At 35.1% G+C, this 16,470-nt stretch overlaps 1 protein-coding gene across 1 annotated transcript in view; it reads left to right on the top strand.

Moving 5' to 3' along the window:
- Positions 1 to 16,470, top strand: part of Vps8 (VPS8 subunit of CORVET complex) — a 253,801-nt gene that overhangs the window by 151,371 nt on the left and 85,960 nt on the right. Inside the window, exons 36-39 of the mRNA XM_077795024.1 lie at positions 3,689 to 3,836; positions 8,351 to 8,440; positions 10,299 to 10,347; positions 13,613 to 13,716. Of these exons, the coding sequence (XP_077651150.1) occupies positions 3,689 to 3,836; positions 8,351 to 8,440; positions 10,299 to 10,347; positions 13,613 to 13,716 (391 nt within the window). The remainder of the gene's footprint in view (positions 1 to 3,688; positions 3,837 to 8,350; positions 8,441 to 10,298; positions 10,348 to 13,612; positions 13,717 to 16,470) is intronic.

Here is a 16,470-nt window from a genome sequence, read left to right as displayed (position 1 = left end):
CCTGTCAGTTTAGTTACATTTACATGCATTTTCTGAGCACTTATATATGCCAAGATGCTGGGGAATGCTGTGCTAATGCTGAGGAAATAATAATGAATGCAGCATGGTCATTGCTTTTATGGAGCTGATAGTATAGTTGGGGACACAAGCACTTAAACAGATAATTTTCAAGTTATATGGTAAGAATTTAGGTGATGATATATAGAGAGAATAGCTAGGCACTGCTGGGTGCAGTGATGCATACCTGTAATCCCAGCAGCTCAGAGGATCGCAAGTTCAAGATGAGCCTCAGCAATTTGGTGAGACCCTGTCTCAAAAGAAAAAATAAAAAGGGAATGGGAATGTAGCTCAATGGTAGAATGTTGATGGGTTCAATCTCCCGTACCACCACCACCCCCCAAAAAGGTAGAGAATAGTCAGTCACTTAAAAAAAATTCTATATGAAAGGCAGTTGTTGAGATACAACAACAACAAATTTTTTTTTCAACTGAAAACTTGATCTTTGGAATTTATAGTCAACTTTGGAAATACTGAATTTGCCTATATCATGAGCAATCTATGACATTAAAGTAGACCAGATAAGTTTGTGTCTTTCCACAATGTCAGAATTTATAGAATAACAATAAATTCACAGGCTACATCAATTTTATTGGCTTTAATTCACTGAGTTTTCATGGTTCCCTTGATAGCTGTGAGCAGGGCATTCAAAAGTTCTTTTATTTCATTCCAATCTTAATTATTAATATCTACAACATTCAAGTCACATCACACTTTACACAAAAATATATAGGTTACAGAAAGACTGAAAAAGTTAAGCAAGCACAGGGTTTCAATAAGCCCTACTAGGAGCAAAGGCAGAGAGCAGACACAAATGTAAACAGTCATCTGTACATGGTCAGATATGATTCCGGGTTCCAGCCACAGAACTTGTTCCAGGTGAGGAACTGTCCAGAGTTCAGAATTTGTTCAAGGTGAGTGCCCGGGCAGCAGGCAGTTTCAAAGTGGGCCACATCAAGCATGGCTATGGAGCTGAGCTAAAGCTACTAGGACAGAGTCAGGAGTTCCTGACCTGTCACTCAGGATGTGTTCACCAAATGGTCTGATGACAAGTTGTTGTGTGATGCTGTACCGCTCTCTTAGATGTCTCTCCTTTTATGTATTTCAAATGAGGGGGTTGCACCAGAAGTGATCTGGGGAGTTCCACCGTGATAGGGGGCAGGGACCTCAACTCAGGACAAGTGGAATTCTTGACAGACATTGCAGAAATAAATTTAAGAGCTGGGCGCAGTGGTGCATGCCTGTAATCCCAGCAGTCAGGAGCCTGAAGCTGGGGGATCGCAAGTTCAAAGCCAGTCTCAGCAACTTATCGAGGTCCTAAGCAACTCAGCGAGACAACTGTCTCTAAATAAAAAACAGAAAGGAGTTTGGGGTTGTGGCTTAGTGGTTAAGTGCCACTGGGTTCAATCCCTAGTACTAAAAAAAAAAAAAAATCATTTAAGGACATGCCAGTTAGAGGCACAGATTTATTTGAAAGCAGAGACACATTCAAGGGCTAATATGAGCTATTTTGAAATTGAGAAGCCTTTGTGGTAAAGCAAGGAATACATTCAGGGAGAAAGCAGTCCATCTCAACTGTGACAAGCTGCAATCCCTTGGTCTGGGATGTTAATATTGATAGAGGGACAGTAGCTAGAAGCTGAACTAGAGGTGGACTTAGGGTGCAGTTACACAATTTTGTGCCAGTTTCCCCTACACTTTCACATTACCCTCTCATCATGTTACTTTTGTGGGCAAGGGCATGAGCCAAGTATGAGCTGGTTGCTCAGGAGTTGATTGTTTTGCATTGCAGTGGTTCATGAGTGCTTCTCTTTTGAGACTCAGTATTTTTCTCTGTATCCCAAAATTCTTATCTATCTCAGCATCATTTGGTGGTATGGTGTGTCCAGTGATTGGACGTATAGGCCTGGTTTCCCTGATGTGGAGTTGATACAATTATGCATCTGTGTCCGTTTGGTAATTTTTAGTAGCACAGTTAATTTATTTATCAGTTGTTCTTATGCTATGCAGCTGAAGTTATTCTGTGTATTTGCCTAGATGAGTTACCAAGTCATTCTGCCTTAGCACTTGTAGTCAAAATGAAGTAACTCAGGGCAAACTGCTGCTTTATAAAATGGAGTAATGTAGAGCAGGGCACAGCCTGAAAGGTACTGTTCTAAACAACATGGAATAACTCAGAGCAGGGCATAGTCTGCTGTCCACCACCCCCTCAGCAAGAATTGAAAGCCTCAAGCAGCAGAAAGTTCATCTCTGACTTCTGATCAAGACTGACTATCACTGAGCTAATAAGTTAGGAAAAGATTCCCTATGTCTGAATGTAACCCCTCTTTCTGTAACTCAAGCCTCTTATTAGTAATAAGAAGAGTGCTGCTTACCATCATTTATCAAATTATCATTTATCACTTATCAAATCCAGATCATTTTCTCTGGAATGCAGAGATTCCCACATTGTGACAATTGCAAGTGTGTTTAGAGACTGAAACCTCAGCTCCCAAGACAGAGGGTCCCCTGGGAGTACCCTATGAGTAATCCTATTTCACTTGTATGAGCCGTACAATGTCAACATTTTCTATATGTCATGATATGAGAAAAGCTGGAAACTACTGCTTTAGACAACAACTGTCTTTTTTTCAGAAGTCTTGTTTCCCTTGCATTCATTTTTTTCTTATTAATCCTATTCCATTTCTTTACATATGGAGCTTTGGTTTAGGAATTCTGAAGAGAAGATAGAACTCTAAGAAGGAACTGACATATATAACATATATATATATATAGTTGTAGTTGGACATAGTACCCTTATTTTATTTATTTATTTTTATTTGGTACTGAGGATCGAAACCAGGCCTCGCATGTGCATGGCGAGCACTCTACCGCTGAGCCACAACCCTATTCCCAGAACTGACTTCTTTTGAAGCTAGAAAGAAAATTCTTAGATATCCAATGAGCAGAAGCTAATTTCCTGAATAGTTCCTTTTGACCACCAGGAGTTGAGTGCCTTGCATGGTAAACTACTACTACCAAAGCTTGGGGTAAGCCTTATGAATAGTGCTTTGTGAATAGTTGGAATACAAGGCAAATTAGCCTATAAATATGGTATACCTATTATACCTCACTTTTAACAGTAAACAAGAACATTAGCCCTTACTATATGCTAGGCACTGATTGACTTTGAAAATTCATAAGTGAGAAGCTACAAGATGCCTGCCCTCATAGAATTTGTTGCCTTAGAGAAAATAGATAAAGAAGTAATACAACATGGTGGGATTGGTAGTGTGAGAGAAAGATAGTAATGACAGTTGGTGAGACTTAAGTTACTCATGGGTCAAATTGTGTAGACTGACTGGAGTCTCTTTCTTTTAGATCAAAGTATAACTTTTGGTATGACTTAAAACTGAATTCTTTTCCTTAATTATTCAGTATAAACTGAGAAATATTTCTATTTAGCGTGTCTCTAATGTACTGTATAGTTTATCCAGATAATGCTAGTTACATTGAGACTTTGAATCCATATTTTTACCTGACCAGAAGGAAGTCTTGGTTTCAACTTAAAACACTTTTTGCCTGTATCCTTTAATTATAAAGTGCAATTAAGTAATGCTAAATTTAGTACTCTCTTGCCTTTTGTTTTCAGGGAAGGTATTCATGTAAATCAAGAATTGCTACAAATATCTCCCTGTATTACAGAGCAGTTTATTGAGCTTTTGTGTCAGTTCAACCCAAACCAAGTCATAGAGACACTGCAAGTCCTTGAGTGCTACCGCCTAGAAGAAACTATTCAGGTAAGTTTTGTACATGCCAACAGCATACAACAGACAGGAGTCAACTTTTCTATTTTCCAGGCAAGCAAAGGGAAACTCAAATATGAAGTTATTATAGAAGCTGAGAGCTAGTAAGTAGTAGTGCCTGAAGTTGAACATGGGTAGTCTAACCCCTTGCATGCAATAATTGTGATGAACTGCTTTCCTATTCATTCTGTTAAAATCAGAAACAACGTGTGTTCATCCCTGTTTTGAATCCGGCTTTATAGAAATTCTGGCTAACACAGTAAGCCTATAAAAAGGACTCAGTACTAAATATTGAAAGGAAAAGACCAAGGTGTTGTATTCAGATTGTGATGATGAGACAGTCATGTTGAACCATAAAACTGAATAGGCTAAATAGCAATCCAGTAGCTTTAACTCTTTATTGTCTTGATTCACTTTCCATATTTTCTACTGTTTCCAAATGAGTGTGTGTGTGTGTGTGTGTGTGCACATGCGTGCACATGCATTTGTACCCACACACAGATCAATGCAATATTACAACATTAGAGGTGTTCCCCATTTGAAAGTTATTACAAAATAGCCTCTCTCTCTTTCTTCCTCCCTCCCTCTGTTCCTTCCTTCCTTTTTTTTTTTTTTTGTGGGGCAGGGTACTGAGGATTGAACCCAGGGGCATTTAACCACTGAGCCACATTCCTACCTTTTTGGGCATTTTATTTAGAGACAGGGTCTCGCTGAGTTGCTTAGGGCCTCACTAAGTTGCTAGGTTGGCTTTGAACTTGAGATCCTCCTGCCTCAGCCTCCCCAGCCACTGCGATTACAGAAGTGTGCCAGCATGCCCAGCTAGCATCTCTTTTCTCTTGCTATCAACAGAAACTTCTATTTTCTGCATTATCTCCTGAACTGCCCACATACTTTTAAAAAATATTTATAAAATGTTTCAAATATTTAGAAATGTGCAAAATATCAAATATGTATATATCCACTAACTTAATTTTATATTTTTTTAACATTTTGTCAGGCTGGCTTCAGATCTTTGTTGTCTTGTTTATTCTAAAAATAAAGCAAAGGGTAGCTGGCAAAGATTTTCTCTCATTCTTTAGGCTTTCTCTTCACATTCTTTTTTCCTTTGCTGTACAGAAGCTTTTTAATTTAATGCCATCCCACTTATTGATTCTTGGTTTTATTTCTTGAGCTTTAGGAGTCTTATAAAAAAACCTTTGCCAGCTATCTTCCCACAGGGAATTAATAACCAGAATAGAAAGAACTCAAACACCAAAAAAACTAATAACCTACTCAATAAATAGGCAAAAGATTTAAATAGATATTTCTCAAAAGAAGAAATACAGATGGCCAACAAATATATGAAAAAATGATTAATATCCTTAGCAATCAGGGAGATGCAAAGCTAGTGTAATGTAATGGGGAAAGTGTGTGTGTGTGTGGGGGGAGCAGATCCCACAAAAATAGAGTAGAGGAAAGGGATTTAGGGGGAGGGTAGAATAATAGTAAAAGGGAGGAACTGTAGAATGAAATTGAAAAAATTTGCTATGTACATATATGAATATACCATAGTGAATTTTACTTTTGTGTATGTCAATAAAGGACCAATTAAGAAAAACATTAAATAAATAGAGGGAAGACCAGTATAGCAGTGGAAGGGAAGAAGGGACAGGGAAGAGGGGAGGGAATGAGGAAAAAAAAAAACTACATGGGGATTTCATTTCACCCTAGTTAGAATGGAGAAAGCCCTGTTATATGCATTTATAAATATATCAAAATGGCCCCATTATTATGTATAAACTATAAAACACTAATAAAACATTTTTTTTTAAAAAGGAAGCACCTTTTGTCCCTTTCCCTCTTCTCTTCTGAGGTCATCACTAGCCTAAAGGTGGTGTTTATCCTTTCAGTCCATGATTTTCATCTTTCCCCTATATATGTATGTGCCTATAAAATACATGGTACAGTTTTATATGTTTTTAAAATATATACTAACAGTGTCATCCATAGTGCAAATCCTATTGCAATTTTTTTCACTTTTTAAAAATTAACTCATATACATGCAGATGTACTTCATTTATCTTAATGGTCATGATCTATGAAGTGAATATACCAGTTTATTTCTCTGTTGATAGATATTTAGGATTTTTAAAATTTTTTTACTAGTATGAACAGAGCCACAGTGCATATCCTTTACATGTCTTCTTGTACCCATGTGAGATTTTTCAAAGTACTATTCATGGAAAGGGGATTGTTTAGATAATAGATGGCTTAATTCTACTGATATTGCCCAGCTGATTTCCTATTTTTGTTCTTATCAGCACTGTTTGACATTTGCTATTTTCTCACATCCTTGAACATTCCTAATACTTATAGACTTCTTAATTTTTGCCAGAGTGATGGAGATTATTGATTACTTATGATATTGGATATCTTGCAATATATTTATGATTCTTAAATCATCTTATTTATTTATTTTTCTATTGAGTTTTTTACTCTTACTTCTAGAGGTTCTTTCTAATTTCTGGATCACGGATTTGATAATTTTATGTGTTGGAGATGTCTTCTTCTAATCTGTTGTAGCACATCTTTTAACTTGTTTTTTAGTGACTTCCATTTTGATTTATCCATCTCCTTTAAGGTTTACATTTGTGTGTATGTATCTTATATCATTCCTATTTCAATGGCACTAATTTAAGTTTTATAATTTAGATTCTTACATTTTAGGCTTTAAATCCATCTGAAATATATTTTTGTAGGCTGATCAAGAGAGAGGTTTCTTTCTTATTCTCCCCACATGATGGCTAATGGTTCATGTGGCATTTTATGAACCTTTCCTCGTGATTTCCAAAGCCATACTGCTAGATAGCAAACTGTCAAATGTGCATGAATCTCTTGAGTTTTCTTCTGTTCCTTTGGTCCTTTGTCATTCCTTGTACCTATACCAACATATTTTAGTTTATATAACTTTATAATAAGGCTTATTATTTGGAAAAGGATTTTTGCCTCCTATTCTTTTTCTTTAAAATACCTTGGCTACTTTTGGTTTCTTACTATTCCACATCAAAATAGCGATCACCTTATCAAGTTCCTTTTTAAAAAATATCCTTCTGGAATTTTGATTTAAAAATATACTGAATTTATAGATTAATTTAGAGAATTAACATCTCTATAGTATTAATTTTTTACATTTAAGCCATGTAGTTGTCTTTTTAAAATGCCTCTTTTACCTTTTGGTGAGGTTTCATAACTTTTACATAAGGTCCTTATACATGTCTTGTTAAATTATTCCTAGATGCTTTATATCTTTTATTAACATGATACAAGGAAATTTTTTTAAATGACATTTTTTATTGTTTGCTACTATAGTATTACAATGTGACTAATTTTGTGCCTTATATTACACATAGCAGTCAGACTGAATTTTTTTAGTTCAAATAGTTTCTAGATATTTTATAACAATAATATTATTTAAGAGGAATGGCAGTTTTGTTATTCTCATTCCTGTCTTACACTTTTTTCTTTCTCTTATCAGATATATAGGAGCTCAATGATATTGTTGAGTAGAAGCAGTGATAGTATATCTTTTAACCTTGTCCTAATTTAAAAGGGATTATATCTAATACTTTACATCAAATGCAGCTTTAAAAAATGCATTTTCTATTATAGGATTTTGATAGATAACCTTTATTAAGAAAGTTCTGTTTCCAGTTTGGGTACAGGTATTTTGTCTTTTTTTTTTTGTCATTAATGGGTGCTGCATATTTACCTAATGCTTTTTTACATTTATTGAGATGTTCAGATGTTTTTCTTCTTTAATCTGTTAACCTGATAATTTATTATTCTTGCCTTTTTCTTCTAGGAAGATTTTTTTTCCTATTACTCTTTTTAAAGAAGCTAAGTCTGAGTTTGTTAAACCTCTCTATTTTTTGCTTTCTGGCATTTTCTTTTATTTTTCTTTTATCTTCTTAGCTTATTTTGTTGTTGTTGTTGTTGTTGTTGTTTTAGTTGTTTAGATGGGCACAATACTTTTATTTTATTTATCAAACCCAGTGCCTCACATGTGCTAGGCAAGTACTCTTCTACTGAGCCATAACCCCAGCCCTACTTCTTTCTTTTTTCGCTGATTAGATATTCTCAGTTTATTTTTATGGGGATTCCATAAGTTAGTGTATAGTATTTTTACAGTCATTTCATTCTGAATATTTTGTTTAGAAGTAAACTTGATAAATTTCTAGTTTATATTATTATTATTTATATGTATATGTTTTTCTCTGGTGACTATGCATGTGTGTAATAATTTTTTAAAATAAATGTGAAAAAATGAATATACTTGGTCCAATTAAAACAGCCAATGGACCGTTATAAGACACAAAAATCAAATATTTGCACAAATATTTGTGAAACAGCATATACCAAGGTTTGCATGTCTTATATATCATAGTGGATTTTTCCCCATCTTTAATAGATCTTTCCACTTCACAAATAAGATTTTTGAATAAAAATATGTATCTTTTCTTTTTTCCTAGATTACTCAAAAGTATCAACTCCATGAAGTCACTGCTTATTTATTGGAAAAGAAAGGAGATATTCATGGTGCCTTTCTAATAATGCTGGAGGTAACATTTGCTGCATTTGTTTTGTCCTATTTCTTTCTATCTCAATGCATTCATTAGTCCATCTTAATTTCTTATGTTTCAAGATATGTTGCAGACAAAAGTATATTTTACCCCTGAATATTTTAATCATGCATATCATTGAGTGCAGTTCAGTATTTCTTTGTGGTACTTTGCAAAAAACATAATATTTATATACAATGAAAATTCAACTTTTAAGGGTACCATTTGATAAGTTTTTGACAAATGCATGCATTTGTCTAACTGAAGTCTTTATCAAGATAGAGAACATTATCTTCACTCCAGAAAGTTCCCTCATTTTTTAAAATATATTTTCATCCAGCTAGGAATATAATAAGGAGATCCTATTTATATAAAAAAAATGACCCATGTTGGCTCCTAGTTTATTTGATTCTACAACATGCCAGGAAGAACACCCCTCAAAAGCTTAATATAGTCTCTTGATTTCTTTTAATCTGTAAATTACATCTCCTTTTTTTTTCCTTGTAATTTATTTGTTGACACTATAGCTAGTATAAACGAATAAGTAAAAAGTGTTCCTAGCAGGGCAGGTGCAGTAGCACATACCTATAATCCCAGTGACTCAGGAAGCTGAGGCAGGAGGATTGTGATTTCAAAGCCAGACTCAGCAATTTAGCAAGTTCCTAAGCAATTAAGTGAGACCGTCTCTAAATAAAATATTAAAAAGAGCTGGGGATGTGGCTGAGTGGTTAAGTGTCCCTGGGTTCACTCCTCAGTACTCATAAAAGATTTAAAAAGTATTCTTGGCATGAATAGGGGAAGGAGAGGCAGGAGAACTGGGCAGGGGACCATTACCACCATTTGCAAAACCTTAAGAACAACAACAACAACAAAAAAAATGTGGGCCACTAGGAAAATGATCACAACTTACCTAGATTTCAACTATACAATATATAGGCAGAAACAAAGTCTAGGTCTAGGTTTGAACAGACTTTATAGGACACACTAAAGAATTGTGAAGCAGGGAACTTACTTTTTTGTTTTATAGAAACTGCTTTGGTGACTGGGAGAAGAGGTGGGAGGTGGGGGTGGTGAGATGCAGAGAAGGGAGAGGAAACACTGGAAGCAGAGAATACTTGCAGTAGCACAGATATGAGTCAACAAGCACTTGACCTGGGTAATGGAAAGAAGAGGGCCTAGATTTGAGAACTTATAGATCATCTGATTGTGATATGAGATGAATGAGGTAGAATAGTGAATAATGATTCTAGTTATAAGCTAAAATTCTGTGATTTAAGATTCTGTCATTTGGGATCTTGAAGGGACCCCAAGAAAAGGAGCAAATTTGAAGTAGAAGGGATATATTAGGGATTGAGCTCAAAAGGGTTTTAAGAAGCCTTTGCAGTATGAGTTAAAGGTGTCTAAGGATCTAGAATTCAGTAGAGCAGTGGGTACTATGACTGCACATTTGGGAGAAATCACACCCAAGGCTGTTCCTTATGCTCTGGAGTAGACTTGTCATTTCCTTTGTGTTCCCATCCATCCAATCCACCCCTTTTTCTCATAATCCAGTATGAATTTTTATACCCTAATCCTAAACATGGATAAATCCTAATCCTCATTACTATGCCCAAAGAATGTCAGTGGCAATGATGTGTTATAAAAAAAAGCAGACAAGGACAGAATAAGTGATAACTTGATCTTTTGGGTCCCTTGCCATATTGCTAACTATATGCACAAGTATTCACTTCTGAATGACAGTAAGGGACCATTCTTATAGCTTTGCTATTTCTTTCCTATAAAATATGTTAATTCAGATTTGTGGTAGAATGAAATGTAAAATGTTCTTATTACTGCCTGTATTCTTTTTACCTCTTAGAGACTACAAAGCAAACTGCAAGAGATAACAACACATCAAGGTGAAAAAAGTAAGTTCTTAAATGTGATTCATAATTTATTTTTCTCCACAGCCTCCATATTTTAAAAAATATTATTTAAAAGTGAATTGCCTTTGTTAAGTAATAATTATATTGGTCCATCTGCATAATTACTATTTATCTACTTTAACATGGATCCAAAATTTATCTAGTTTTCAAGTAATCATAATAGGAAATATTATAAGTGCCTTGGTGGTACTCATTGTCAATAGATTTAAATGTACAAGAAATAGACACTGTTCAACTGCTGTTGATTATCTTTTTAGTTATATTTATGTACTTATAATTTGGTTTTATATTAATGAGGTACATAATATCATAAAAATTAAGTTCATGTGCCAAACAACTGCAAATCAAAGCTTGCAAGCAGTAAGTAATAGCCAGTGTTTCTGTACTGAATTTGTACAATTTTAGCCCAAAGCAGTAAAACTTGACAGTTTGGAATCTTGAGTGCGTTTGAACATAAATAGTTGAAAATTTCATCATGTTCTTTGACATTTCAACATTTTTTTTCAAGTTGTGGTAAAGTATGTATAACGCAAAATTTGCTGTTTTTAAGTGTGCAATTTGGTGGCATTAAACACATTCACTTTGTTATAAAACCATCCCCATGATCTGTCTCCAACTTTTTCATCTCCCCAAGCTGAAAATCTCCCCACTAAGCAGTAACTCCCCGTTCTCCCCTCTCCCAACTGCTGGCAACCACCATTCTATTTTCTGCCATTCTACTTACTTTTTCCAACATTATTTTTTTCTGAACTTGATTACTCTAAGAAACTATACAGTATTCTTTTGTTACTGGCTCATTTTATTTAGCATAATGTTTTTACATTTTGTAAATTTTGTCAAACATGTCAGAATTTTCTTCCTTTTTAAGCTGAGTACCATCCTATTGTATTTATATACCACATTTTGTTTTTTCATGTGGCCATTGTGAATAATGCTGCTATGAACGTGGTTGTTCAAATATCTTTTCAAGTTCCTGCTTTCATTTTTGTGTGTGTCTATATAACTAGAAGTGGGATCGGTAAATCAAGTAGTAATTCTATTTTTAATTTTTGAAGAACTGCCATGCCACTTTCCATAGCCACTGCACTATTTAATATTCCCACCAAAAGTGCACAAGGGTTACAGATTTTCTGTAATCTCACCAACACTTTTGGTTTTTTTTGATAGTAAGTTATCTTAATGGGGGAGGGGGAGGTGGTATCTTTTAGTTTGCATTTCTTAATGATTAGTGATGTTGAGCATCTTTTCATGTACCTTTTTGGCCATTTGTATATCTGTTTTGCAGAAATGTCTGTTCCACTTTTGAGTCAGGTTGTTTGCATTCCTTTCCTTGATATTTTTTAAATATCCCACCTGAAGATCAAGTAATCCCTTGATAAGTGACTTAGATTGTTCTACCTATTTCACAACATATTTTTTGCACCCCTTGACCCTTCCTCTAAAATCCCTTTACCATAACTTTGTAGATAAATTATCTATATTTTTTGATGGTTAAATATTGCATGGTAGTCTCTGTTATATCTTGATCATCTTGAATTATACTAAATCTTTTTGGAACCTCAGTAAGCACTTGATTGACTTTTCCATAATGATAATCCAACTAGATATTTAATTATTATTACTTTTGAATTGTCAGTGTGTGTTCAGTCTATTTCATTGTTAGGTTTATTGCATTTTATGACATTTTTCTATTTAAATTTAATGTTCTGAAAATATTATTTCAGACAATACATGAAAGATTGAGGGAAAAGTAAGAAGTATATTTCTTCCAAATTGCCATGATTTGTGGTATATCTAGAGAAGCCAGTTTTTAAAACTCCTATAAGGATAAATTTTCCAGTAATAGTCTTGTAACCAGTCCAGTAATAGCCATCTGCTTTCAGATTCAATTTTGACAACATGCTTAAAAGTTTAAAGCATTTGCTACTTTCAAGACATTGTGCTTAGTTCCTGTAGGCTACAGACAGATGCCTAAAACATAGCCGTCCCTTCCTTGAATAATTGGTCTCAAGAAGGAGACGCATACAAATTAACACTCTAACACAAGTCAAATGAAATGCACAAAGATAGCAAAGGAGTGTTGAAAACCAGGGAACTGTTTGTGACCCATGAGTCAAGTCAAGAGTTGAGTGTTAGACGTGTATTACCTTTAAAGTAAGTCAGAGGAGGACTAGGGGTTTAATAGATGAAGCAGGGCAAGAGTAAGACACAAGTATGGAAGTGCCTGGCTTCTAACCTCAGAGATTAAGAAATAATCTGTGACACCAGGGCACAGAGAGTGAGAAGATAAGTTGGAATCTTTACACAGTACCTAGGGTCAGAATCTTACTAATATTCTGTTTCTAAGCATTAGGATCTTTAATTTTTATGGAAGGAAATAATATGTTTGGACTTGTGTTTAAGAAAACCCTGGTAACAATATAAAAGGGAATGAAAGAGGCCATATTTGGAAGTCAAAAGTTCAGTGAAGAGACTGTTGCAGTAGCAGATATGCATGCTGCCAGGGTAACAGTGGTGGGCGTGGGCAAGTGCTGAAGTAAAATCAATAAAAATAAACACTTTATTTGAATGTGTGGAATTAAGGAGAGGGAAGCATCAAAGATGACGAAGATTTATAAACTGGTTAACTTAATCATGCTGGTTCCATTAACTTTGAAAATGTTGGGGGAGGAGTAGATTTGAAATGAGGAAGATAAGATGGGCTTTGCACATATAAAGTTCAAAGTGCTTGGAGGACATGGAGATTTTTTCCTAGAGTCATTTGAAAATTTATGAATGGAGTGAAGGCTGAAGTGTATACTTTAAACTTATTAACAAAAACTTGAGAATTGAAACCACAGGAGTGGCTGAAATCATTGAAAAATGAGAAAAAAGAATGTAAGACAGACTCTTAGGGAAACACCTACATTTAAGACAGGAAAAGATGGTAGAGCAGAAAGTGTGAAGGATAATCTTTCTACTAACTAATCCACAAACAGATGATTCCCATAACCAAAGCATGTCGAGATGCTAAGTACAGTGTACTTTATGTGTACTTTGAATGTCAAACATTTATATAGAACACTCCTATTGCCCAGAATGATCTTTTAATCACTAAATCTCAGTGTTAGGTCTTATGGATGATAGAATTCCTTAGAATGGAAAATTAAGGCTATGCAAAAGAAAGAGAATGTCATTTTTTTCACAGAAACTCTGAGATTATCAGAAACACGTCCTAAAGTGCTGTTTATACTCTTTCTGAATCTAGATACCAGAGAACTTGCCTCACTGAAGGATGTTGAAGATACCATGGTAGACACAATTGCTCTTTGCCAGAGAAATTCACATAATTTGAACCAGCAGCAACGAGAGGTAGGAGAATGATTTCTTAGGAATTTTAAAGCCTGTTCTGTTCTGAAACAGGAATTAATTCTATTTCCACTGCCCTGTCAACCACCTGAATTAATTCAGCTGGCATTAATCACTTTTAGTGTTCCCAAGATTATAAGACTCCTGAAGTTATTATGAAGAATGTTTGGCCTCTTTCTTCCCCACAAAAGGCTTTATGGTTCTTAGATTTGACTGTTAAGCAAAATGTAAGGTTTGTGACTATGAGATGTCCCTGGTGTCTTTGGACTGAGATTTTGTGTATTCCTTGTAGTGGTACTATGGATATATGATCATTTATCATCTTTTCTATTCCCTGTGGCTGAAAGTGAGCATGAAGAACTGGAGCAAAGCCCTCAGGGATATGTAAAAAGGTCAAAGGAGGATATGATATAGTAGTTCTTAGTCTTGGCTGCACATTAGAGTCACCTGGGAAGCTTTGAAAAATCTTTTTGTTCAGGCTGCACCCCAGATTAATTAAATGAAACTCTCTGGGGCTGGAAACCAGTCATCAGTATGTTTTAGAGCTCCCTACACAATTCCTGTATAGAGCCACAGTTGGAACCACTGCTGTAACAGACCCCAGATTGCACAAAGGAAAAAAACAAAACTGTAGGAGGTGTAGATGAGCACCTAAAGCAAGTAGTAATTACAGCAGTGAAACAGAAACTATGAGGCAAGGTGTGATTGACACCTAAATTCTACAGTTGCTCTAAGAAGTAGAGTTGCAGGGCTGGGATTGTGGCTCAGCGGTAGAATGCTCATCTTGCACGTGCGAGGCCCTGGGTTCGATCCTCAGCACCTCATAAAAATAAATAAAATAAAGGTATTGTGTCAACTACTTCAAAAACATAAATGTTTTTCAAAAAAAAAAAAAAGTGGAGTTGTATTACTCCTCTGTACCTTTCCCTGCAGGGCTTAGGTCTGACATCACACCACCTGAGCTCTTTCCACAATCTGAGTTTCTAAAATGGTAACAGTTAATTTTTCATAAATATTCAGTTGGATGTTTTACAATGAAAACAAATATTGGCCCAGCAGCGGGGGAGGTTGAGATAGGAGGATTGCAAGTTCAAAGCCAGTTTCAGCAAAAGCGAGGCACCAAAGCAACTCAGTGAGACCCTGTCTCTAAATAAAATACAAAATAGGGCTGGGGATGTGGCTCAGTGGTTGAGTGCCCCTGAGTTCAATCCCTGGTAAACTGCCCCACCTCAAAAAAATATTGGTATGGTTATTGTTCTCATGAGATAGATAAACTCCTTTAAGTTTTTATCAAGGATTTTATTATTTTAATTTTACTTTTTTAAATAATTTATAGTTTTTTAAAATTAGTACACTATGGATATACAAAAGGTATATGTATTTCATATACCTATGAGATTCACTATGGTATATTCATATATGTACATGAGAAAGTTTGGTCAGATTCATTCCACTCTTCCCTTTTCCCATCCCTTCTCCCTCCCCCCCCCAGTCCCTTTCCTCTACTCCACTGATCTCTCTTCTACTTTCATGGAATTCTATACCTCCCTTTTTCTTTCTTTTTCCTTTCTTCCTTCTTTTCTTTTCCCCCTTATTTTGGTTTAGCTTCCACATATGAGAGAAAACATTCAACTCTTGACTTTCTTGTTCTGGCTTATTTCACTTAACATAATATTCTCTAGTTCCATCCATTTACCAGCATGTGCCATAATTTTGTTCTTCTTTATGTCTGAGTAAAACTCCATTGTGTGTGTGTGTGTGTGTGTGTGTGTGTGTATGTGTGTGTGTGTGTGTATCACATTTTCTTTATCCATTCATCTGTTAACAGGCACGTAGACTGTTCGCATAGCTTGGCTTTATGAATTGTACTGCTATAATTATTGATGTAGCTGCATTCTTATAGTATGTTGATTTTAGATATGGTGGTTCCATTCCTAGTTTTTTGAAGCATCTCTATACTGCTTTCCAAGTGGTTGTACTAATTTGCAGTCCCACCAACAATGTATGAGAGAGTATCTTTTCTCCCACATCCTAGCCAATATTTATTATTATTTGTATTCTTGATAATTGCCATTCTGACTGGAATGAGATGGAATCTTAATGTAGTTTTGATTTGCATATCCCTAATATGCAAATTCAAGAGGTGTTGTACATTTTTTCATATACTTGGCCATTTGCATTTCTTTTTTTGATAAGTATCTGTTTAATTCTTTTGCCCATTTGTTAATTGTGTTATTTGTTTTTGTTCTTGGTGTCCAGGTTTTTGAGTTCTTGTATATATTTTGTATGTTAATTCCCCGAGGGGCAGGTGGCAAAGATCTTCTCTCATTCTGGTCTCTCTCTTCATGCTCTTGTTTCCTTTACTATGCAGAAACTTTTAATTTAATGGCATCCTACTTATTGACTTTTTGTTTTATTTGTTGCCAATGTGTTGGAATGTTGAGCCTACATTTTATTCTAGCAGTTGCAGAATTTCTGGTTTACTTCCTAGGTCTTTGATCTATTTTGAGTTGACTTTTTTTCAGAGTGAGAGTTAGGGATCAAGTTTCATTCTACATATGGGTATCTAGTTTTCAGAGCACTATTTGTTTAAAAGGCTATCTTTTTGTTTTTAGGCTATCTTTTCTATAATGTATGTTTTTGGCACCTTTTTCAAGTATCAGTTGACTGTATCTGTGTGTGTGTTTCTCTCTGTGTCTTTTCTTCTATTCATTTGATCTTCATATTTGTTTTGGTGCCAGTACTATGCTATTTTTG

The sequence above is a fragment of the Urocitellus parryii genome, chromosome 2 (genome assembly GCF_045843805.1).
Source record: "Urocitellus parryii isolate mUroPar1 chromosome 2, mUroPar1.hap1, whole genome shotgun sequence".
Classification (NCBI taxonomy): domain Eukaryota; kingdom Metazoa; phylum Chordata; class Mammalia; order Rodentia; family Sciuridae; genus Urocitellus; species Urocitellus parryii.
The sequence above is the reverse complement of the archived record's forward strand: the minus strand, read 5'-3'. Positions and strand labels throughout refer to the sequence as shown.